General features: G+C 38.0%; 1 protein-coding gene across 1 annotated transcript in view; it reads right to left on the reverse strand.

The window, feature by feature from the left end:
- Nucleotides 1–16220: 16220 nt before the first annotated feature.
- Nucleotides 16221–27660, reverse strand: part of LOC140166031 (ubiquitin carboxyl-terminal hydrolase 47-like) — a 39628-nt gene continuing 28188 nt past the window's right edge. The window contains 9 exon segments of the mRNA XM_072189404.1: nt 16221–16861; nt 17781–17852; nt 19185–19302; nt 19305–19362; nt 21164–21294; nt 22366–22484; nt 23163–23278; nt 24006–24170; nt 26149–26240. Of these exon segments, the coding sequence (XP_072045505.1) occupies nt 16756–16861; nt 17781–17852; nt 19185–19302; nt 19305–19362; nt 21164–21294; nt 22366–22484; nt 23163–23278; nt 24006–24170; nt 26149–26240 (977 nt within the window). The 3' untranslated portion in view covers nt 16221–16755.

Below are 27660 nucleotides of genomic sequence, written 5' to 3' on the forward strand. Positions count from 1 at the left end.
TATGAAAGAATCAACCCAAGTCCATGATTTGAGTCTTGTAACACATTGATTGAAATCCAGTATGTATAAAAGTCCACTTGTAACACATTTATTGCTGGAGAGTGACTTTTGAAAAAAAAATGGGTTTAATCAAGGAAAGTGTGTGGCTTATATTACATGGCAGAATGCTTATCAACATTATACATAACTGTGTGCTTTATTTTGTATTATCTTAGTGGTAATCTCATTCTAACATTATTATCTTAGTATATGATTAAAAAAACCACCCAAGTCCAGAATTTAAAATGAACCCCACATAGTCCCTGAAATGCTAATCGTCATACCTAATACAGATTAACCCACCCATTTGCACGCATAACTTACCATATTGACCAGGTAAATCTAACTGAAGGAATTAAAATGATACACAGGTTTTTTTTTTCTCAAAATCACTTCCCATGGACTTGGGTGGGTTTTGGATTCATGTATTCAATTATTGTCTTCATTGCCAAAGGTAGTATGAACGAAAATCTACTGTTTGAAAGGAAGAAATTTAATCAGGGGTAGCAATGAAGAAGTGATGCACGCACATACGTATGCTGTGTTTGTGCATTTGGTGCACTTTGGGTGTTTTTCTTTATCATCGAATTTCTCCTTTTCTGAATCTGAATGAATGTTATCATGAAAATGGTCCTTCTTTAGCGTGCATACCTAGATTAACTCCTTCAGTCTTGAATACTACGCACGGCCGTTGCAATGTGCAGTATACTGTGCTCGCCATGTTTGTCCGCCATTTTACGAGTGAGAGGCCGAGGGACTCAGGCTAAAAATATACCCTGCAACTTTCAATACACAAAGTGCCTGCAAAAAGGCTAAAAAGTGCCCACAATATTGGAAATCCAATCTCTTATGCTCGGCCATGCTATGGCATGCGAACATACAAATATTGTTGGCAAACATTTTTGCAAATAACATTATATGTGACGTGTCATGTCAAAAGCAGACACTTTTGGGCAGTATCGTAAATGGAGAAATAGCCAAAAATCTGCCCGGGTGATTTTTTCACAATTTGGGTTTGTTGCGAATTTGTGATGTTATTAATGTTAAAAATATTGTCTGAAAGTTTCAGACCGGAATATAACTGGCATCTTGTATTTTTTGAGACATTTTTCAAGGTAATTCCTACTCTCAACATATATATATCGATTTCCAATTTTATAATACCATAACTTACGAACTCATTATCTTCGCTTAGGAATGTCTAATTTCATGGGGAAAATGGTGTTATGGAGCAAAATATCTCTATATTTAAGATATGTAAAAACCTCAAAATTTATAACCTGCCCAAAAGTGTCTGATTTTGACATGACACATCACATATAAGAATGTTTTGCATCCAGTTTTCAAAAATGTTTTCTAAATGTTATTTAAACGTTTAATACCTTTTTATGTTTATAAAAGATTTTGCGTTTGCTGGGTAGTGCTTCCTTAAACAAAATATTCCTCCCGAGGGCTCAAACTCACAAACCTTGCATTTGAAACTAACGCATTCGACATAACAGTGATAGCTAAGCCTTAAAAAATACATCAAATCACAAACGTATCTCTGCTTAGTGCCAGAAGTGGTTAGGTGAAATAGCTGCCATGTGTATCTGCTATGTGTTAGATGAGCACAATATACTGTGTAAATTGCCAAATGTTCACAGGGCAGCTATTTGCACTTACCCATTTCTGGCACTAAGCAGTCGATAAAGGCCTATAGTCAAGCAGCAAACTAAATTCCGTGGCCTTTTTTTGAAGACAATGTGCCACCTATCCTAACATGTTGTTTGGGTCCTAAGTAACATATTTATACATGTTTACAAAAATCCAGATGCAGCAGATGGCGGCCATCTTGTTTTTCAAAATGGCGACCATTTTGGCAATAATTTTCCAATATTTTTCAAAGTGACCCTTCCCATTGTAAATTTATTGGTACAATAGCTATTGTTTTAGGTCTAGGATATTATCTATGACATGTATGCACTAATATTGATGATTTTGATATTCAAAATGGCCACCAAAAATACAAAATGGCCGCCAAATTCAACTTATTTCCTCTAAACATACAATGAGCATTGTAAAATATAAGTTTAAGCAAGTAACATATAACATGTTAATTAATATACCAACACATACACAAACTCCATACTGCACTGCAAATACACTCCACACCACCCCCATACACCCACCCCCACATTCAAATGCTCACCTATAATTATGAATTCGCTCTTTATGACAACATTTTATTATAAAATAGTTCCTGAATTTAAGATCTGTAACTTCCACCTTAAATGTCATGATCTAGATATGATAATAATAATTATGTACCTGCTAAGTTTGATGTACCGGGGCCAGCCCATACCCATACCCTAACCCGTAATCCTGATCTTTACCCCGATCACCCATAACTCGGTACCTAACTCATAACCCTGTAGGCCTACCCTGCTAAACGTACATAGTACTCTGATATCTATAACCCATAACATGTATTCTGCACTAGTACCCGTATGTCCTACCCTTATACCCTCCTCGGTTCGCATAACCCTGTATTCTTGGTACCCCTAACCCCATCCCTGGCCAGTAGCCCTACCCATCCCTGGGACCCCTTAACACAACACCGGGACCCATAATCCACTGCCCAGTGGCCCATAACCTAAAATGTTCCGGCTAAGTTTGATTTACTCGGACCAGCCCATAACCACATCCTTGGCACCCTAACCATATCCTTAGTACCCTAAGCATGCTAAGTCTCTTACTCCAGTATCCTTAGTCCTTACACAGTCCTCGGTACCCCTAACACCATCCCTGGAAACCCGGAACTCCATCCCCAGTACCCTAACCATATCCCCGGGACACCTAATACCAACCTTTAACTCCATTCCTAGAACCTCTGACTCCTTCCCCGAGACCCATGAACCGTCCCTGGGACCCTAATCCCATATTTGGTACCTGTAACCCCACATCCTGTACCCCTTACCCAATGCTGGTACCCTTAACCCCTTTCCTGGTACCCATTACCGCAACACTGGGACCCCTAACTCCATCCCATTATCCCTTACCTTATTCCCTGGGACCTCTAACACCAACGATGGGACTTTTAAACTTCGTTCCTGGAACCTGGAACTCGCGCAAGACCCATAACACGTCACTTGGACTCTAATCCCACCTTTGGTACATGCAACCCCACAACCTGTTTACCCTTAACCAATGCCCAGTACCCTTTACTCTGTTCCTGGTACCCGTTACCCCCAACCTGGGATCCCTAACTCTATCCCCATTATCCCTTACCCTATTCCCTGGGACCTCTAACACTAACTCTGGGACTTTAAACTCTATTCCTGGAACCTGGAACTCCGTCCCCGAGACCCATGACCCATCCCCGGGACCCTAATCCCATCTTTGGTACCTGTAACCCCACATCTGGTTCCCCAGATCCAATGCCTGGTACCCCTTACCATGTTCCTGGTACTCATATCCCTAACCCTGGCCTTCATACCCATTACCCTATTCCCTGGGACCTCTAACACCAACTATGTCACCTTTAACTGAATTCATGGAACGCCAAACTCCGTCCCTGAGACCCATGAAGCATCCCTGGGACCCTAATCCCATCTTCGGAACCTGTTAGCCCACATCCAGTTCACTTTATTTACCCAATGTCCAGTACCCCTTACCCAATTCCTGGTACCCATTGCCCCAACTTCAATCCCAGTAACCCATTGCCCCAACTTCAATCCCAGTAACCCATATCCTATCCCTGGGACTTCCAAATATGATCATGTGACCTCTAACCCCATTCCTGGAACCCATGACCAATCATCCCTGGAGTGAAACCCATAGCCCCTTCACCGGGGACCCATAACCCGTTGTACCCTTTACCCTGTCCTCAGTACACTTAGCCCTTCCTCGGTGCACCTATAACTATGTCCCCGGTATCGGTACCCATTATCCAAACCCTGGGACCCTTAACTACATCCCCAGTACCCCTCACCATATCCAATATTTTTCAAACTGACCTTCCCATTGTTTTAGGTGTCCTAACACCGACCATGGGACTCTCCCCATTCCTGGACCATTCCTCCGGGACCCATAACCCATTTCTGGGGCCACTCGGTACCTTTTACCATGTTCCCAATACCCCTCAATACCTAATGTCTGGCCAATGCCATGTCCGGGGGCTTTCTCTGTGATGGTGTACAGGAAGGTGCCATGGTTTTGGGGTACCCTTTTCAGCGATTTTGGTATATTGATGGGTGGGTTTTCAATGGAGACCACCAGTGAAACCAACCACCTGGGCACATTTGGGCAAAAGTGCCCTTAAAATCCTTAAATGTGTTCAAATTTTTTGATTTTTGAAGAACCACCCGCCCCGCTGACATGTGCTTATGAATGTACGTAGTAATACAACCTGTAGCCCAAACTAGCACCACCAATTGTTCTTGTTCTTGTATAAAGGATACCCGTATGAGCCAAGAAAATGTTTTTTTATACATTTCTATGGCACTTTAAAATGTTATAATATACGAAATGAAATCATCATCTCAATGTGATAAACATATATAGGTCATGGGGGTCGGAGGGGCGTGTGTGCATTAAGTATGGGATTTGTGTGTGTTATTATTATTAATGCCACATGTCCAATCTGCCATGTTACCAGATTGATGTAGGCTTATTGTATGTTTGAAGGAAATAAATTGATTTCGTGGCCATTTTGAATTTTTATGCCATTTTGAATTTGTAAATCATTAATATTGGTGCTACTGTATGCCAACATGACAAAACTACTATTACAAGCCTAAAACAATCACTACTGTGCCAATAAAATCACATTGGGAAGGGCAGTTTGACAAATATTGAAATATTTTGCCAAAATGGGCGCCATTTTGAAAAACAAGATGGCCGCCTTCTGCTGCATCTGGATTTTTGTAAACATGTATAAATATGTTACTTGGGACCCAAACAACATGCTAGGATAGGTGGCACATTGTCTTCATCAAAAGGCCACGGGCCTTAAAAACTGGGTAGTTTGCTACTACACATGTAAATGCACCAAGTCATAAATATATACACCTGTAACAGTTATCCATTTTTGTTTTTATTTTCAAAGTTTGTACGTAAGTTCATTTTTTGTATTCCATACATATCATAAAATCATTCAGTATTTGTATACTATTATTTTATGTACAGGGCATACATACATACTTTGCCCTTCTTTCAGGGCACAGAGTACCAACTGCCCATACTTTTTCTGATATCAATCAAGTTCAATCGGATTATTGAAACATAAGCCCCTGAGAACTACTCCCTTTCTTACAGTGTGTCTGATTGGTCAATCTTTGGATAAATTCATCCGAGTGACCAATTAAAATACAGCTTCTAAATATTTAGCTCAATCCTCTTCAGCCCTACCATTATTCTTGTTGCTGATTGGATCAATAAATCATAATAGTCTTCTTGTAACCAATCAGCAGGTAGTACTCATATGGTTAACAATGTCTAACTAAAAATTTGTTAGGACATTAGGGCTACTCCAGTTTAAATCCATACACCCCCTTACAGAAGACATAACCTAAATCTCTCACACAGGGGGTGTAGAATTCAAATGGAGTCATCCATTCAGGTAACCACATTTGATATTTAAACTCCCTGTTCGGAAGATTAAGGTCATGTCTTCCATAGGGGGTGTATGGATTTCAACTGGAATAGCCCATATCACTTATGACAGGATTTAAATAGATGTCAGTTTCAGGTAGAATACTGCACCCTTGGTCACATCTACAGCTGCTATACATGTGCTCACTATGGTGACATTTTCCACCACGTTTTCAAAGCTTTTGCTGCTAATGCCTAAGCATTCAAAATCTTCAAAATCTGTTTTTATCTTTTTTTCATTATTTATATTTGGAAAATTAAAAAAAAACATGTTTGTCAAAAATTAAAATTCATAGACTGCAATTTAGTCTGTGTACAAGCCTTTGGGCTTGGTATTGATAGCGTAGTATACAAAATGCACACAAGCTGCATGTCCCCCCCCCCCCCCTGTTGATTATTGAATTATTGATTAAGCTTTTTTGCAAACAGAATGCAAGTTTTTATTTAAAAAAATACAGTGTGGTGTTTTTTTAATGAAAGAATCAATCATGATTTAGGCTATTGGAGTTACTGGGCTATTCCAATTGAAATCCATACACCCCCTATGAAAGATATGACCTTATCTACCATACAGGGATTGTGAATTTCAAATGGGGTTACCTGAATTCCAACTGCAATAGCCCACAGACACCTGTACAATAGCAGCCCCAGGATTTTTCCAGGGAGAGGCAATATGCATCATATTTTATATCATCTTTTTTATTTATAGTGTTTGTAATTTGATGAAACAAACTGAACTGAACTGAAACTGAATGTGTGCGCATAGTCAACAAAGGGCAACAATCAACAAAATAGTGGGCTTTTCTGTGACTTCTTTGTTCTCACTGTGCAAAGCTAATATAATTAAAGACAGAGATAAACAGAATTTATGTCGTGATGATGACTTGCTGAACGCGGCGGTACAACCGGGCGCCTTATTGTTAATTTTGCACCTTCAAACAAGCAAACAATCTCAAAAGTTAGGTCTTGATAGTGGGAAACTTTCTTTGGCGAAGGCACCATGTCAACAATGCCTAGAAAAGCTGCTTTTTGCCTTGTAAAAGTAATGCGTAATTTTTCGCCATTTGCTGCTATTCCTTTTCTCCGATCAGCACCAGATAGATCGGTCTTCCTTTCTGGCGCTATTTACCTGTGTAAACCAATCAAAGATCGTAATTGACAGTGACATCAGACGCGATAAATTCTTTTTATCTCTGTCTTTAATTATAGTTTGAGGGGAAATTGCCACTCCCCGACATCTCCGCTGCAACTCTATACCGTAACTAACAACCATATTGTGCTTTACAGCAAAAACTATCAAGAAAAAATCTTTCTTGAACAAAAAACAAACAAAAATTTTAACTTTTTTCTGTAAATTCTTGATTTATAGTTTTGACAAAAATCAATTTTAAGAACCACAATTACTTTCATGGCACAAAATGTAGTATTACGGCCATGCAAGTATACACAGGTTTAGCCTAGTATCAAGACAGGGATTATACACAGCTTACGGAATATAGCCATCTAATTACTCAATGAAAGTCTTGACAACAGGCTAATTTGGTGTATGCTTACATCAGTCCTCAAATTATTATTTTTTTTACTTTGGGGTGCACTTTTGCACCCCATTTAGAAAGTTGTGATGCAAGTTCATCTGAGCCAAAGCAATTTGAAGTGCATTCTCAATCAATCAACACATAAAGTCAGTACAATGCGGAGTCGCAATTTTGCACCACACTTTTAAAGTTGTATCGCAATAGGTGAATTTTGGGGTGTAAATTGCACTGCGATAGTATAGACCCAACATGTTTACACCATATTGCTTTTATTGGTCATGCAAAATAGTCATTTTGGAGTATTATACTGGAGCTACATGCATATTCAATGGCATGAACTACAGGCTCCAAAAAAATTGTTTTATTTTCAAAGCATATGCGGATACCTATATATAATTATACATCTAGGTGGGGAGAGGCAATTGAAAGGTAGAACCTTCACCTTGATTGCATACCATCTAAGACTCAGATACCATGTATTGGATCATATCGTCATGAATTCGGCAGACGGCCGAATCCGGATTAGGCTTTTGGTAAATTCATTTTACGCATGCATTATTTTTGAATTAGAGAACAAGGGATCAATGCTTTACCTATAGAGGGCAGCATATCATTTTTTTAACGGTATCATCGTCGACCGTACTGCAACGCACCGTTAACTAACACTGTATGTCGCCCTCTTTTGATTACTTATTTACGCTGTTATCATCTGATCTCCGTTAAAAACCTGATATGCTGCCCTCTATTATGTAAAGCATTGATCCCTTGTTCTCTAATTCAAAAATAATGCATGCGTAACATGAATTTACCAAAAGCCGAATCCGGATTCGGTTGGCCGTCTGCCGAATTCATAACGATATTATACATTGCACAGTGTCAACACCCTATATTATAAATATTTTTTCATACAGCTCCATACTCCGTTGGTGAAATCACTATTCTATTATTGACATAGATAAAGAAAGTTTACATATGCATTGTGATATACACGTGTGATCGAATATTATAATACAAGCACCTGGATCTTAGGTGAATGGGCTAAATGTGTTCCTTTATATAATTGTAATTCTCAAAATTAAATATATCACAATTTTAACTTACGATTTAAAAATCGTTACGCCAAAAATGCAGTAAATGTATCCAGAGCAAACAGCAATGGCCGCTAATTAGTGTATTTAATTTCAAGTTAGTGTATTAAAAACAAAACCTGGGTTTTACCTGAAAACAAATCAATTTCCTTGTAATAGCAACACCATATGGGATACTAGAGCATGCGCAAATCGTAATAACGTGTAGAATAGAACTTGGTGGTATCTCATATGATAGTCGTACTATGCTTAGCCTGAGTCGCTCGGCCTATCTCTAACAAAATCGCCATGCGTAGCTATTGAAAAACGAGAGGATTCGCCGTACTATCATGGCAATTTTTGACATGAAGATATAGGGATGATGACGCTGTGCATTGCTTTGTAGAAGTTACACATATCTCAAAATTCTACATAATAGTGTCATCGATTAGGCTATTCCAATCATTCTCCAGCTATGAAAAAATTAGTTGAAGTATCCCACAGAGGGAGGCTGTGTTTTAAATAGAATAAACAATTGGGTAACTTCCATTTGAAATACTCCAGTTGTGGAAGATATAGGTAAAGGCAGCAGGTACAGGTTTCAAAATAATTAACCCTAGCCAATTCCATTTGCAAAACATACTCCCTCTGTAGAATACTTCTCTTAAATATTTCACAGGGTGATGGTAGATTTGAAACAGAATAGCCTACTGAATCAAAAATATTACAATCTCTTTCAGAACATGATTATATCAATAAACTACTCCCCATTCCACAAAAATACAGCAAAAGTTTTTTTGGGATCAAAAAATATCATCAAAATATTCACCAAATAAAGCAAAGCTCAATCCTCAAATTTTAATATTTGCCTAACTTTTTGAAGGGCCAAAAACATGCATTTTAGGGTGTGTTTTTTTTTTGTATGCTGTGACAATCAAGCCTAAAGACTACAAAATCTACACTCTAATTGTCCATGATAGGACTAATTATTAATAATTTACATAAAATAATCCAGTAATATCTTAGCCTATACCAAAGTTCCGAATGCATAGACTTGTGTCATTTTTTTAAATTTTGAGACTGCAATTGTTTTTGGCGTTTATTTTCAAAAACTGGTCAAATATTACAATTTCACTTTTATTGCCAATTAGTTCCAACTAAAGGATTAGGATTGGGCTATTTTTCATTTGAGAAAACATGATTATATTTTTTTCAATCCAAAAAAAATGAGTGCTGTATTTTTCTGGAATTGGGAGCGAGGTGGCTCTAATTTGAGCCCGAGATTATCTACTACAATAAAATCAAGTAGTATATATCAGTAAAGAAGGGTGAATATCTTTTATCTGTACTCACAGGTTTATGTTATTATAATAATTTTGAAATCATTTTTTCCAGTGACGTAGTGGTGTGTGAGACCCCAAAATAGGTATTTCTAGAGTTTTTAGAGACTGCCTCCAAAATACAACTGTTTGAAACACCAACCTGCAACTTCTATTATGTCTCAAACACCCAAGGCCCATAGCCAGGATTTTTTAAGGGGGTGTGCAGAATTTCCATGAAAATGCGAACCTTTTTCCAAAATAAATTTGCTCACATGCAAGAAGTGTGGACTTAACACCATCTAAATTTTTGCAAGCTATTTTGAACAGTTTAACATGAAAAAGTGGTTCCCAAGTTAATTTTTGGACCTTCTTGGGTACATCTTGACATATCCCCCCTGAAAAGTGGACCTTTCGTCAGGGGTGAGTGCAATGCACCCCTAAACCCCTGGCATTGGGTCTGGAAACACCACTATCAAATGAAGATGCAACTAGTTGGCTATTTTGGAAATATAAATTGATAAGTACAAACAAAATGTTGACATTCTACTTTCTTTAGTTTCCCTACCTGAATGAGTCTACACTCATGTATATATTTTGTAGTTTTCTTTCTTTCTTTCTTCATAGATTTTTATAGTCATACATTTACAGTCACACACAATTGTAAAGAGTATACTGTATACTATTTATTCTCTGCAAATTATGGGCTGTTCCAGTTAAACTCCATAATCCTCCTGAAGACATGACCTTAATCCTCCACAGAGGGAGTGGAAATATCAAATGGGGTTACCTGAATGGGTAACTCCATTTGAAATCTACGCCCCCTGTGTGGAAGATTAATGTCATATCTTCCATATGGAGTTAGAATAGCCTAGTTACACTAGGTTCCACAACATGCTCATCTATCAGGACACAGTTCTATAACACCAATACATTTGTACATTCATTGAATGACATTTGAGTATAAAAACTCACACTCTGCACCTTGAGGTCAAATTTTGCACTATGATTGTTTAATTGAGGTTACTGAACTATTCCATTGGGATGAGGCCATTGTGGTCCATAGTGCTATACAACAGAGAAATAACCATTTCATATAGTAAATACAAGGAAGTATGAACTTCTATTTTGAGAACAGTATGTGTTCCAATTTTGATAAGCTCATCTTGGACTCGGAGAGAAGATAGAAAGCATGAAATATATGTGCGCATCAAACTTTAACAAATTTTGTGACTAAATTTGCCTAGAATTGAATTTAGGTCCTGATTAATTCCCATGCATTGGAATAATGATAACAAATTTTGCAAATTCAAAAAATGTACATGCTACCAATTGGGAAAATTGAATGCCATTAATATGCTGAAACTTTATGAAGAGAATCTAGCCTTCATCAGTCCAAACTTGTTCCAACACCCCTAATAACAGACCTGCCAACCTACCAAAGTCAGAATGAGGGACATTGAGACCAAAACCTTGTACATGTACACAAACCAGCAAATTCAAAGACTTAAGGTGTGTAATACTTTCAGAATTCAGAAGGTTTTGCAGGTCTGAATTTATCACAATAGACAAAAGAGAATGCTATAGCAAAATTTTTAAGTGAAATTTGCATCATTTTCTGTTGTTCTACCTTTTAAATTTGCCATCACTGAAATGTTCAGAAAGCAGGACTGTCCCTCATTTTCACTTTGGTAAACCCCAAATGAGGGACAGTCTCTCAAAATGAGGGCATGTCTGTAATAATGACTGTAACCATATTGAGGCATTGAGCAAAAAATCAACATTTTCTTAACTTGCCAAGTAGGGTCAGTCAGTCACATTTAACTTTTTTGTAAGACGATTGAAAAATCTGAAAAAAATTCTGAAATATGTTTAGAAACATATTTTGAAAATTTCAGTCCAAATCAATCCGTTTGGCCGAAAACAGCAGTCTGTATTGCATACAACAACAAAAGTCACCAAAATGCGAAAAATCTGGGTCAGGTAGGCCTGTGAAACAATTTTTTTTAGTTGTCATCTTAACAACAAATTATTTGCTTGTGCTTAGCATCACAGCGCTTATTGCAATTTGGAAAGATTGAGAGAGGGGGAGAGAGAGAGAGAGAGAGAGGGAGAGAGAACAAGGAGAAACTAATCATTTTAGCAAAAGATGCAGAAGTAGCAAAGCAACAAGGTCGGATATAAAACTGAAAGATTACTGCACATAAATCATGTACGTAAATGACGTAATACTGTATAACATCTTACTTCATCAACGTTTCTCAAGTTAGACACCAATCATACTTCACTGATCTCAATATCAAGTCAAATATTTTCTTTTGGTAGCGAAGACAGAAACCCGCTTTGCTCGGACAGTGCTTTTACCAGTAACTAGGCTATTCATGACACACAAAGACATAATCTGTAATTGTCTCCCCAAAATGGGCTATTCCAGTTGAAATCCATACACCCCTATGGAAGACATGACCTAATCACCCACACAGGGAGTGTGAATTTCAAATGGGACCAAAGGAATGGGCGACTCCATTTGAAATTCACACTCCCTGTGAGAGATTAACGCCATGTCTTCTATAGGGGGTGTATGGATTTCAACTGGACTAGCTCAATATAGCATACTAAAGGGTTAACAAGTTCCGAGTCCCCCGAGACATTTAAAAAAAATGATCTAATTTTGTTTGACACAACTAGTCCAATATGCAATTGTTGCTTTCAGTCACAATGGCTCATTAGCAAGAAAACTGCAGTTTTGAAAGTTGCACTTTGGCCCATTTAGCTCTTTGCAGTAGGCCTGAAGGTTACTTTCTACATGCTTTACAAGATTTGAACAAACTTTCAAAGCTGCATCTTCTTGTACGCAATGAACCGTTGTGACCGAACGCAACAATGTGCAACATTGAAAATTGGACCAGGTGTGTAAAACAATATAGGCTACCAATAAATTTTATAATCGTTTATTACAGGGGCGTAGCAAGAGCATCAGGGGCCCATGGACAAGGAGCAGCACGGGCCCTTTTAAGCAGGGCGGGATTTACCTTATGGGGGCCCTGGCCAAGGCATGTGCACTCAAGTCCGTGGCCAAGTTTTGGTTTATGTATTTAGGGGGGCTAACATATTTTGTTCCGATGTTACTCGGACCTTTGCGCACAAAGCACGCGAAAAATCCAATTTCAAACTATTTTAGCCCCAGATCAACATGAATTTTGCTATTTGAAAATTTTTACAATTGCCCTATTTTGGCCAAAAAACATGCTGATATTGGGGTTAAAAGAAAGATGCATAGGGCAATTTTGGGGCCCCCAAAGGGCCCTGGACCCGGGACCATTTGGCCCAATGGTTAACCCGGCCCTGCTCTCCATTATCAGCCCTTATTAATTTTCGCTTCTGTGCTCGGGGCCCCTGAACCCTCGGGGCCCATGGATTTCGTCCCACCCTGCCCCCCCCTGCTTGCTACGCCCTTGGTTTATTATCATTGACAACTTTTTTATGTTTATGACGTTTTATTACTGATACGAACTTGTTATTACTGATACATTATTACTAAGTGAAGACCAAGATGCACTTTACCATCTTATAGACATTCCCTTTGCAAACAGACAGTGGCAAAATGTTTGCAGCAGATTTTGCCCGCATTTTCTGAAGTGCCACACGTGTAACAGAACAAAGCCTTGACCAAATAATTTATCCTGTGTGTAAAATTACACAGAATAAGCATAGCACAGATATCTTCTATTGAAGGATTATACAGCTTTATTCCGTATGTTGCTTAAAATTCCTCCATGGAGTCTTTACATTAGTGTAACTCATGAATATCTTACACAAAGGATACACCCAGCACAGCTTATCATTTGATCAATTTAAAAAACAACAGCTGAGAGCCACAAATAAGAGTAGAGAACTGATCGCTGCCAAGAATTGAATACCGTATTTCGTCAAATAGTCGCCCCCCCTCAAATAAACGCCCCCCACCACTTTTTTTTTCAACCAATATGTTTCAAAAATGCTGATATTTCCATGATATCTTATGTAGTAAGCTTACCAAGTTGCCCACATGGTAGATAATAGCATCAATAATTGGCGAAAATCTGGATTGGAAACCCGGAAATGAACCAGAAGTCAGTGTTTCTAGTTCATATTTCGTCATTTTAGCGTTTTTTATCGTTCTAAAATTGACCTTGAATAAACGCCCCCCCCTTGGGAAAATGTAACGCCCCCAGGGGCGTTTATTTGACGAAATACGGTATGTAACAGAATTTGATTGGCTCTTATCTACATTTGATCGGACAATTATAGTACTAGTATATTGTGCCATGCATGGTCACATTCAATGCAGTTGTCAGAACAAGTTCTATATCCTTCATATGTAGTCAAAAAGTTAAAACCTTAATCCACATGGACCAAAAATGGGGATCCAATGGTTCAAAGCAGATAAATAAAGTATCTAAATGTGTGTAAATAAGTATCTAAATTTCCGAAATATACAATTGAGCTGCTCAAGGTCACTGCCACTTATAACGGCAAGTGCAACTTATATACCCTGCCTTGCATCTGAATATTGTTTACACAATTTTTAGCTGCCCTTAATATTGCAAAACTTATAATAGGGAGATTCTAATACAATGTGACATGGTTAAAAACGAGATGGGCTATTCCAGTTTAAATCCATACACCCCATGGAAGAGATGATCTTAATCTCCCAGGGGGAGTGAATATCACATGGAGTCGCCAATGGAGTGGAGATTTACACTCCCTGTGTGGAAGATTAAGGACTTAAGGTCATGTTTTCCATAAGGAGCGTATGGATTTCAACTGAAATAACCCATGAACTATTCATCAAGCATATCATCTTTTTTTTCATATTATTGTTCTTGACCCACAGCAGCTAAAAGGAGTATCCCATCATGCATTGCAGTATATCTGCTTGCTCTATAGCAAATGTATACAAAATATAAACAAGAGCCGCTTAGATATTGAGAGCTATTGATAGATTCACAATACTCTATGGGTGATATTTTTTCAAACAAAAGTCTAAGCTTCCCTGATTTAAGAGAGTAATTGAAAGTTGAAGCGTGGGATTTTGTGTACATTTTCTATAGCACAATCATCGATCAGTTCTATAATGGTACCGCAAAGCATAATGGGATACTTCCTTCAGCTGCTGTGTTCTTGACCTATAATCAAAAGTGCCGACACTTCTTATTCGCAGTGACATACAAAATTATACATTTTTCAAAAGGAGAAAAGTAAAGAATCTCCATATAAACATAGATTTGGGATAAACACAACCATTTTGGAGAAAATCACACAAAAAAATAATTTGATGCCCTAATTTTGGCCTTGGAAATTATATATTATTTCTTTTATCTTGAGATTCCATTCTGGGAATGTTTTTTTTTTTAATTTCTTGGATTCTTTTTAATTGGCCAAGCTATACAATATACTGAATATACAGAGCATTCTTCTTTTGATCATCATCGTCATCATTACATGGCTGCGGAGCGACTACAAGCTTTCACCAACTGCTACATCTTGGGCTAGCAAAACAATTTTGTTTGGCTGTACATGTAGCATCCCATCAGTCATGTTACAAAATCAATTTTAGTGTGAAGCTCCTCATTTTGCTCAATCATGTCACATATGAAACTTTCAAATGAGAGTTACATGCTGCAAATCTTTACTCTTAAAGTAATGTCTATACTTAAATTCAACATTTGGTGCAACAGTAAGTGTCCCCTGCATGTCAGAGGGCACAAGATGGAACAGCCACAAACAGCCAATGTGATGAAGCAAGTGATATCATGCCGTCCGAGAGAACATCTCAGCATATGCGGCAGAAACGGAGGGCATACGTTCGCCACAAATTTTTCCATGGAGGACGTTCCCTACCTACAAAATCCAAATAGAAGAAAAATAAAGCGATAATTGCCCTGTGCATCTTCCTTTTTAGCCCCCCCCCAAAAAAAACCACTGTGTTTTGGGTCCAAAATTGTACTTAATTTTGGGCTAAAATGGTCTAAAATTGACAATTTTCTGTGCGCTTTGCGTGCAAATGACCCAGTAAAACCAGAACAAAATATGTTTGTTCCCGCCTAAAATTTTAAAATTAAGCACAGGTAGCAATAGAGATAATATGTTGCCTTCTCCCTCCATCCACAGCATAAATACGACAGTATATCCCATAGCATTGTGCATTAGTGCTATCTAGGCCTGGTCAGGGCAGGATTTACCTTTTTGGGAGCCCTGGGCCAGGTTAGAATTTGGAGGCCCCCTAACTCACCGTGAGGAAGGCATGTGCACTCAAGAGGATGCCAAACTTATTTTGTTCCCATTTTAGGATGTTTGCGAGCGAAGCGCACGAAAATTTTCCATTTTAGCCCAAGATGACGGTTAAATTGGGCATGCAATGGGCTAGTGCGTGCGAAAATTTTGTGCAATATTACCATATTTTGGTCCAAAACATGGTGCTTTCAGGCTAAAAAGGATTCATTTTTTTCATTTATACCTCCGTGTTATACATATTGTTATACATAAAAGCCTTAAGCATTAATGGAAGTTAGCTATACTATGTGCCATGTCGTGTCTAATTATTGGTACCCGAATTATATTGCTTTTTTGTGACTCGATCATGATATTCTGGAATTTTACCTTAACTTTGCAATTACTGAGGAATGAAATCAAAACTCGACCGGCGGCTGGCCACCGGTTCTGTCCGGTTTCCATTGTTTAGAATAGAAACCAGATGGAACCAGACAGAACCGCCGGTCGAGTTTTGATTCCATCCCTTATGCAAGGCATTATGGTGAAGCGAAGTTATCTTGTCTCCAGCAGCCAAAGACATTAGAAAAGGAGAGCACCAACTCCACAGTCCAATATGTGAAATCCACCATATTGGATTGTGACACATGGGGACCAATATAGTCCAATTCAAATGATACATAGCATCTTGCTTGCATGATCGGCAAAACTTATTTTAATAAGTTTTGCCTACTTGTATACTTCTATTCTATACTTCTGTTTGCATACTTGTTTTCAACTAGTGTTTAAAAACACTAATTGAAAACAAGTATGCAAACAGAATTAAAGTTTAAGCAAGTTCTCCTGTAATTCTAACATCTTTTGGGGTAGCACTTTTTTTGGGGTAAGTGACCTTCTTCTCCTTCTCCTTTAGGAGTCTGTCACTGCTGAGTAGGCAGGTGGGTTATCTGTGTAGATCTTGAGAGCTCGCTCCTTACGAGGTGAATAGTTGATCCGTTGGCCTGTTTTGGCAAGTCTGAAAGTGGAATGAAAAATAGTGACAAATTTAACATGACAGGTTTACATATGCAGTGTATAGCAGGGCTATTCATTGGGCTAGAATTCAAATGGAGTCACTCATTCAGGCAACCACATTTAAAATTCACACTACGGTCACTACCAGTGTGGAAGATTAAGGTCAGTTGCTCAGTTGGTTAGAGCTTCAAGCTGGTCTTACAAAGGTGTCTGGTTCAGATCCAGTCAGATGACTGTTTTGTGTTTGTTTTTTTGGTTTAATTATTTACCCAACGTTTATGTGCACTGGCTGGTTAAAATTTGTTCAACATTGTGTACAGGAAGATTTTAGAAGTTACAATTACTTGAAAAGATAAAAAAAAAATTGAGAAGATAAAAAGAAGTTACAATTACTATTACAAATGTACAGAGTTGGTCATTTTTGAGTAGTGAAACTTGTTATGTCATCTAGCCTCACGAGTTTCATCACTGAAGGCCAGAAAGCGTAAGGATTAAGAGTTAGCATTAGGGCTAGTGTTAGTGATAGGGTTAGGGTAAATGTTAGGATTCAAAATGTGGTTAGGGTTATGTTTAGGATTAGGATTTAGGCTTAGGTTAAGGTTAGGGTGGAGTTTAGGGTTAGGATTTATAACTAATTTATTGGGTTTTTGGACTAATTTCCCTTTGGCCAATCAACCGGTAACCGTCATAATAACATTCATTATAAAAACAAAGCCATATATCACATTCTACTTGAAATCCATATGCCCCCTATGACATTCCCGTAATCTTCCACACATGTGGGGTACATTTCAAGAAACGGAGTCACCCATTCAGGTAACCTCATTTGAAAATCACACTCCCTGTGTGGGAGAGCAAGATCATGTATTCCATAGGGGGTGTATGGATTTCAAATAGAATGACCCATTTTGCACCCTTACCTTGCACTCTCTTTTTTCTGTAGTTCTCTCTTTTGGTCCTCTGATAGTTCCATCAATTCTTCCTCTGTGTCTCTGTAAATTAAAAATATCATTAATGATTATCAAGTGTAGCAATTCATTAACATTTACATGATCTAATTTCAATGTTCTGGCCCCTGGGGCATTATTTTACAAGGACTGGCATTCAATTTTTATGTTTGATTTATCACATGGTATTGAGCTATTTAAGTTGAAATCCATACACCCCGTATGGAAGACATGACCTAAATCTCCCAAGATTTGGAGTCACCCAATCAGGCAACCCCATCTGAAATTCACTCTCCCTGTGTGGGAGATTAAAATCACGTTTTCCATTATTACAGGGGTGTATTTATTTCAACTGGAATATCCCATTAAATCAACCGTAAGGCCAAAAATAATTGAAATTTTTGAATGATGATTTTTACAGATTTGTTCAAAAAATCAATGTTTTTCACTTAAAATTAATATTTTATTGATAGACTAGTCTTTAATTGATGTCTAACAGGTATCCAGAAGTCAAATTTGACAAATGTCCCCTAATTGAAGAAGCATTATTTAATATTTGAGGGGATTTTAAAAAACTGAAGGTTTGGAAAAAAAAAAAAATCCGACCGTCCGACCCAAATTTCCCACTTGAGGGCAACACAACAATATTTTTTTTGGCCTAAGATCAATCAGTGTATTTATAAAATGGGCCCTGGAGGATGAGGGGAAATTCTCTTTTCCCATGGAAATGGAAAGACAGATAATTTCACCTTGAACACATGGATATACTGACATTTAGGGTCATGCCCCCTACCTTGTAAGACTAAACATGATCAAGTTGACCTTCGCATGCACATCTGCTTTTTTCCAGTTTCACCTTTAAATAAAGTGCACCACTAAAAAGGCAAGAGAATAAACCCTAATGAAAAAAACCACCTGAAAATGTTTTAAAAACTGTGAAGAAGTGTGTGAACTTGGATACAATAAAGGAAAAAGTGGGGTCAAAAAATGTCGACATTTGGACACTAACCAAATCCCATGACTGCATCCTCATTTTCAGTCTTATTTGGTCCAGGAAAAGCCATATTCTAGGATACCCTGCTCATCTGAAAACTTTATTTTGATTTCGCTCAACAAACATTCTCATTTCTCTTGATCATATCACCTTTGTGAACACCAACTGGAACATAGATGCCCAAGCAACCTTAACAAAGACAAGGTTTTTGAACTTCATTGAACTGTTATTGAACTTCATGAGTGTCACATGACGAGTTGTTGTCAACTATGTCATGTGACAAGACTTCACAATAGACCGGTGCCAGGTTGTGTCATCCCTTTCGTAAAGTGAACATTTCGCAGTGAGAATTGGTCATAAATTTCATCAACACCAATACATACCTGTAGTAAATAACAGCGCCATCATCGCTGATGTAGAGTGGATAGGAGTTGAGTGACGCCACTTGTGGATCCCATTCCAAGTCTGTTTGCATCTCTAGCAGGGATACTTCACAGGGAAGGTACCTTTACCTTTGGCAAACTCTACTCTCTCCTCCGGGATTTCACTCAGTATTGAGATCTATGAAAATAATAATATTGACATGAATGGAAAAGTAAAGTTTTTGGTTTCACTAATGTTAGTTTATCCTTTCATTGTTGAAGTAATTTTGTTTATTGACAAATCAACTGCTCAGTGCCAGATGTGGGTAAATGCAATAGCTGCTCTGTGGACATTTAGCAATTTACACACAGTATAGTGTACTCATCTACACATGGCAGCTATACATGGCAGCTATTGCACTTTAGCCACTTCTGGCACTGAGTAGTTGAAATTAGGTTAATTGTGTGGACATCAGCATGAAATCGCAGACTAGAGTTGTATTTAAAAAAAATTAAGATATACCAGCCGCGGATCCAGGATATATGAGGGAGGGGGGTGGGGTGGACTAGCTGTTAGAATCTAAAACTTGTCAAAAGTGGGCCGATTTTGCATAAAAATATGGAGGCCAGTCCCCCTAAAATGCCCACCCCAGATCTGCTACTGTATACTTGGGCAATGAGGATGAAAATATTGCTAGAAATTTGTATGTGAAATGCTCAAATTGTGCAAAATATCTCTAGGTACCCTCCAGTCGAAAAGATATCGGTGGTCTCCCCGTCAGTCCGAAACGCTGTCAATCCGTACCCAGTCGGTCCAAAAAACCCTTAGGGTTAGGGTTAGGATAGAGTCCGAAGTTTTCCGTTTTAAGGAAAACGGAAGAAAATCATGGAATCGGTACAACACGGAAAATTACATTTTTGTATGATGTGACAAAAATTGTTAAAAGATAAGAGAAATAAATGTTAAAAACAATCATGAGTTGTGTATGTCAATTTTTATGATAAAAATACTTTTTAATCATACCAAAATAAAGGTATATTACCAAGGCATGAACCCCCTATATCCCTCCAAACATCGTAATAGTTGGCCTATTATCGTGAGAATATTCCAATCAGAGCATATTGATCGCGATATTGAACACTTTATTGCGACATTAATATCATTGTTTATAAACTGGCCTCAAAAAGAAACTTATAATTTTTCACAAGGTCATATCTTAAAATCCTCTCCATAAAAATGAAAACAAAATTGCACACAGGATTACTTCAATACTCTACTCTAAACACATGTCAGTAACTAAACAGTTGTCCATTTGACACAACAGCAAAATACACTGACACAGAACAGCTTCCTGGACCACATTCACAGCCCAACAGATTTCCTTTGCTGGGTTCCAATTATTCGCCTGTACATGAACAAAAATTACACACAAGATTACTTCAATACTCTACTCTAAACACATGTCAGTAACCAAGTAGTAACCAACAGTAAAATGCACTGACACAGAACAGCTTCCGGGACCACATTCACAGGCGAATAATTGGAACCCAGCAAAAGAAATCTGTTGGGCTGTGAATGTGGTCCAGGAAGGTGTTCCATGTCAGTGCATTTTGCTGTTGTGTCAGTTGGACAACTGCTTGGTTACTGACATGTGTTTAGAGTAGAGTATTGAAGTGATGCTGGGTGTGGTTTTTGTTCATTTTGATAGACAGGATTTTAAGATATGAGCCTTGTGAAAAATTATAAGTTTCTTTTTGAGGCCAGTTTACATTTTAAGCTTTATTCATTACACGGATTTACAAATTTTACAACGCGGATTACAACACGGAAAATGGATTTTAGAAAACGGTAAACTTCAGACTTTAGGTTAGGATAAGGGTTAGGGTTAGGATATGGGTTAGGGTAAGGATTAGTGTTAGCCCAACAGGTTTTCTGACTGACGGGGGTTCGGACTGACGGTGTTTCGGACTGACAGGTGTCCCCCCTCCATCCAGCCTACCTGTTTTTTCAGTTCCTCAGCAGTTCCATCATTGATGACCACCTCACGGAAAGGATCTAATTTGAACTGTGCTGGCCTCCATCGCCTGGTTAGAAGCACCAGTTCACAGGGAGATTGCATAATTTCGACATCTGTAAACAACAGAATGGAAACATTTATACATTAATAAAATAAGCATGTATCAGTATTTCAAAAGGTATGTATTATGGTACAACACATGGTACTTTTTGGGGGGAAATGATGAATATTATACCAAAATAATTAATCCTCTTCAGAAGCTCTAGTTTGGATTGACAAAAAATATCAACGTTCTGGGTTTCATTGGTTTCATTTTGGTTTCAACAGTAATTTCATTTTTTTACTTCCGATTATATAGTCTCCTGCCTTATCAGGCGAGACAAAAATGTTGTTGTAGTGATATGCCTATACAACATTTTTAAAATGTTTTCATGACCTTTTTTAAACCTAGAAGCCTCTGAGCACATCCAGAAACAAAAAATTTCCAGGGGCCCTAAACCGGGCTCCTCTACCCCACACTGTTACACGCTGAGCTCGCTGCGCTTGAGTTGGATCGTATATTGTGGTTTTTACCATTGCAAATTGAGGGGGAATTACAATAATTATAGAGTGGATTTTTTCGCCATTCTCACGCAACCGGGACCTTATTTTGGTCTTAATTTAAGCCTTGAATATACGCAATTTTGTTTATAAAGCAATAGGAAATTGCCTTTAGTGGGTTTTTGGAAACGGCCTCTAAGCACATCCAGAAACAAAAAATTTCAAGGGGCCCTTATGCAGGTCTCTGGCCCCACACCATTTTATGATCCACTTGCTACGCTCGCCCCGCTTGAATTGGATCATTATTGGGAGCGCCACTTCACTCTTAAATTCCTTGCGCTGGGCCTGATATGTGACATCTTGTTTAGAAGTCAAGTAAAGCTACTGGCCCGGTGTAAAGAAGAGTGAACGTTTTCACGTTAACTATCAGAGATGGTCGAAAAAGAAATGGGGACTATTCCCAGTTCCGGTATCTCCACTCAATCCTAGGTTCCAGGATCGTGAATAGTACCCAGTTAACTGTGCACATAAAACCTGCACCATCAATACATTGGAAGAAGCGAGACGGAACTTTTTAGTTAGCGATTTCTTACATTACATAACACAGGGCTTACAGTACATAACACAGGGGATATATAACTCACCATCTAAGACTTCTACAAAAACTTCCCAATTTGTGAAGATGGGAATATCATCCTCATACAGCTGCCTATCCATATAAATTGCACCAGGGTTCTTCCACGCCTTCTTACGTAGCCGTAGCCTACAAGGGGACACAAGAACCAGGATTTGTATTATACTGATTGAAACAAGAAGTCTGTCATTTTAACCTGCAAGCAATCCCTTCCTTTTCTATTACAAAATGATGGAACTGTATATTTTTGGCTATACAGCAATAAGGCCAAAAAAATAAAGATTGTTTGTTTTTCCTCCACCAACCCGTATCGTGTTTACGCTACTGGAAAAGTGTGGATTCATCACGGATTAACAACGCTTGGCTCCTGTACAAAGGTATAGGAAGAGTTGTTGAAAACTGTATCATTTTAAAGGAAAGTGGTCCAATCATTTCGTGTTCTGTTTTCAAACTTACATAGAGATCTACAATTAAAACAATATGTTTCCAAAGTTTGAATTATATATTGCACCAGCGGTTTTGATATGAAAAGCAAAAACGTGTATATTACACACTTCCGGTGTGGCTACTTCCAATTCCCCATGTTTTTGATCCCGCCGTTTAAACGAAACATATCTCTGGCGTTAAATTTGACACGGAGTAATGAGAAAAAAATAAACTTTTTTCTGATACCAAAATCTCTGTTTTTGATGGAGAAAAATGGGGTTTTTCCTTAATCTGTTTCACATGCTCTGCTGCTTACAGAACATGAGAAGAAAGCTTTTTCAAAAATGATTTTTGAAAAGATATGAAATAAAATTGACTTACCTTTCAATTGGTATATCAATACCGCACTTTGACTTAAGTTCTGGTAGTAATTCCTTCTTGGATTGCAGCACCGACATTCCTTTCGCAAATACCCAGTCTAGTAAATGCTTGCAAGGCTGGAACGGCAAGTGGATATATACACATTCAAAATATTATGATGTATCTGAATATCTGGTAAGTGTTACACTACTGGCCTAAGACTTTGCTATAAGTGCATATATCATCAATCAGGATATACACACATTGGGCTATTCCATTTAAATTCCACACTGTCACTACCCCTGTGGAATATTTTGGATATAACTTCCACAGAGGGAGTATGAATTTCAAGATATTTCCAAAATCTTCCACAGGGGTAGTGTGGATTTTACAATGGAATGGAATAGTCCAACATTATGATGAAGACCTAAGAATAAATTTAGTTTTATTGATGGAACAAACATAGAAAAAACTAGAACCAGTCCAACAAAGTCTGGAATTTGCTCTTTGTGACGTGCCAATATTATAGAAAACAAGCTGAGTGTCCATAGTCCATTTGGCGTGATCTGAGAAGAATTTTACAATTTATAAGTTCTGAAGTTACTAGTTTTTTAAGAAATCTTCACTCTACTATAATATTCAGCAAATTCCTTCAGCGGTGTCCGTCTGCACTTTCAGATTATCATGTAAAAACAACTAGATCACACAATCCTATGCAGCTTGACCAGCGAATGAGATGCTGATGCAATGATGATGTGGTTCAATTAGCCAATCATAACCCCACTTAAGTTTACACCATAAACTGCGCCAACTTGGCAGACCACTGAAGAACCTTGCTGAAAACTATAATAGCTGATCGCATACCTCTGGTTCATTAACTAGTAGTTGGAAGACTTTAACTCTGTATTCGCCCTTCTTTAGGGCTCGGCCATGTTTGATGATCACTTTGCCGTCATCACTGTACGTCTGTAGCGTCTCGTTCAGACGGAAGCTCTCAAATTCCTGATTATTGGCATATACTCTATAAACCTACAGAAAACAAGGAAGAAGTTAATAAGTAAGAAAATGCTGAAATAATATGTGACAATAATATGTGACATGATCAAGGGGAATGAGTCACATGTCGACCCTGGTCGAACGTGTTTCTAAAGAGGACATTTAGAGCTTTCAGAGACTGAAAACCCCATGTTGATACAACTTTTCTTTGCAAAGTTACATTAATTTATCAATCGCTGAAAACAATATAAAACAAAAGAATTTAAACACTTTCTTTGTTAATATCTCAAAATCAATATTAGCGACATCCGACTCATTTCCCTTGATCGTGTCACATATTAGTAATAATTAACTGCCGGTAAGGGTTTTGTCAATTTTAAGCTGAAATAACAAAGTGATCGAAACCCCACTGGCTATTTTGCCATTTAACATGGAGTTCTATGGGGGTACTTTGCTCTGTTGCCCTACAAACATAACACATTTGGCTGATTCCATTTAGGTGTATGTTAGGATGTGTGTTAACATTACAAATATGCCAAAAAATCAGGTTTGAAAAAAACAAAAACAATTTCATATTTTAAGATCGTACATTATGACTTTTATTTTTAACTTTATCCAAGTGGAGTTTGACTAATAAAGAATTCTTATCAACTAAAGGATAACAATGTATGTCTTGGCTATCAAATTAATTATGTCATTTTTTGAGCGCTACAATGACGTAAACCTACAGTACAATCAAAGCCACATGTGGGACCATTTAATCATTGGATTAAGGGGGGTGAGGTGATTCATTCTAAAACCTTGCCATAATGAAAATTTTCGAAACTAACAAGTTCCGTTTATTTTATTATTGTATTTTTTAAAAACACTTGAATAGAATTGAATTACGTAACAAGAGAGAAAACAGGACACCAAAAGTGGTCTGCGATATACATTTAGGGAAATTGCTACTCGTGGCTTGCATGTCGCACCTACAATTGAATACCTGAGTGGAAGAAGGGCCCAAGTCCATTTTACAAAAACGAGTTTGTCATATTTTTAAAAGATCTGTACCGTTGCCATTGCAACATATATCATTTCACAAGTATGTTATAATGTATGTTCATGTACCAGTACTAAAGGTGCCCTCAAGATGAAAACAATCTGTTCTTAAAACTTGTCCAAATATTGTGTTTTTTGTTAATATCTCACAAAAAGTGTTGATGGAGTTGGGCCCTTCTTCCACTCAGGTATTCAATTGATACCAGGAAATTTTTACACTGGATGATGCGTATGCCCTGTTTATAGCTAAAAGAACGGGGTCATGCCAGGATGCTAGACGTTTTGGTTAAAGCCATAATGTGTGATTTGCACAGAATAGATACCTATTTAAATGTTAGTCTTCACAGATCACACTGTCCCTTTTAATTTTGAGTCAAACAAATGAGGTAAAACAAAGAAAATTGCTATTTCATTCCAGGGCCTACTATGTGTGTATTAGTTCACCGATCGTATTATTATCATGATTATTGGCGTAGCTTCACACAGCTAGGACGAGCAAACAAGACATAAGACGAAAAGCGTTATACACACAGTTTATACGTCAAGGCGCAAGACAAATAGATATATGCACGCAGTTTATACGTCAATGATTCAATAATACATGTGCACACGACATGTTTAACCACCACTCAATCGGTGAACTCTGAATAAAACTGGAGTTCTCTGGTTTTAATATAAAAACTTAAATTTTACTGAATTAAAACACTTCAGACTTACGTCTTTTACATGGTACATGTATTTTAGTACACCATTGGGCATTAAAATCATGTAAAAAGTAGAAATTCAACAAAAATTGAGGGTGTCGCTGTGGAGCAAATCATTATGGCTTTAACAAATGAGGGTGTTGATGTTTCATAGTTTTTATGATGTGATTCAATTAACCAACCAGAACCCCCGCTTCTGTGTTTACGCTATGTATGTGCATAAGTGGTCAAAAACTTTTCTAATAACTTGCGCAGTGTTTCCTTACCTTAAAGTTGTGCATTGTAGCTCCTACATGTGGCTCCATAGCCCTCTTGAAAGCCCTAAGAGTCATTCTCTTGTCTAAGTACACAGGTAAGACTGCAAGAAAAACACATGTGTCAGTGGTTAAAGGTATTTTTTTAGCCACTGTTGTGCATCTATCATCTCATATAACACATGCGACATCATTAATTTTAAGTAAAACAACGAGGTGAAGCAGAGTTGTTTTACGCCAAAAATAACGATGTCGCCAGTGTTATATGAGACGACAGATGCACGACAGCGGCTAAAAACAATACCTTTATTCTCATTCTTAAACACTTCAATTCAAATAAATATTTAATCATAAGTATACCAAATTTTAATCAAATTATTATTCAACTCCTACATTATACATTAGGAATTACCTGGGACTTCGAATCGATCAGACCCGTTGTTGCTATGCGCCTCCGATTGGTTCAAATTTCGCGTATGCGTATCGCGTCGACTCGGACCTGCTAAACCGTGTTATATCCTGTCATATCACATGGCTATGAACCAATAAGATTGCAGGAACCACAGAATTAGAGAAGGAGAACCGGGACTCCCTATACCGGCATGTACAATCGCGCCGTCAGCTATGGGGAGAAAATTGGGGGTATTCGGGTCCTTGCCGACGGTGCGTGGAGACGAACGAAAACAATTCTGCGTTTCATCTGAAGCGTCTTGGTCCTCGCGTGCAGGTCGCATCAAGTGCGACTCTCAAATGCGCCCATCATCCATGTCGCGTTTGCATGACAACGAATGCCTCGAGCGCATTCCGAGGGAAACCGAATACCCCCAATTTTTGCTCCATGCCTGTATCAAGATGGCGGTCGAGTCCCGGTTCTCTGGTTTTAATTCTGTGGCAGGAACTTTTCTCAAATGTTTAAGAATGGTTGATAATAACAAAGCCTCAGCAAAGTTGGCACGTTCTGATCATATGGCGGTTTTTTGGCACGTTCTGATCATATGGCGGTTTTTCTCTCTATTATTGGTCTTACTTTTATTCAAGGGCACAAATCCGAGGAGAAGATTCTGATTAATGTCTAAACTTAACTCCAGTTGTAGATTTCAATCATTACACTTGTATCACTGTTATACTCCACTTATTCAAGGGATGAAATCAAAACTCGACCGGTGGTCAACCACCGGTTCCATGGCAGTTCCGTCTGGTAGGAGCCAGTTTCTATTGTTCTAAACAATGGAACATGGTTACCGGCGGTTTTGATTTCATCCCTAAAAAGTTTTTTTTCTCACTACAGTTAGAGTTAGAGTAATGCTTTCACTATGGGGAAGTGCAGCTTTTGGTTTAAATATTACATATAGGCATATGAAATGAAATCTGATGAAACCAAGGTCAAACCATTGCAAGGTACCTGTAACCGCTGAAAGCTTAAATACATTACTGCATCAAAGTCAAAAGTTCTGCCAACTGGGCCAATTTAAAATAGTCAAACCAATCACATAACAGCTGAATGTTTTTTACATTAAAAAAAGT

Source organism: Amphiura filiformis, chromosome 12, assembly GCF_039555335.1.
Source record: "Amphiura filiformis chromosome 12, Afil_fr2py, whole genome shotgun sequence".
Taxonomy (NCBI): domain Eukaryota; kingdom Metazoa; phylum Echinodermata; class Ophiuroidea; order Amphilepidida; family Amphiuridae; genus Amphiura; species Amphiura filiformis.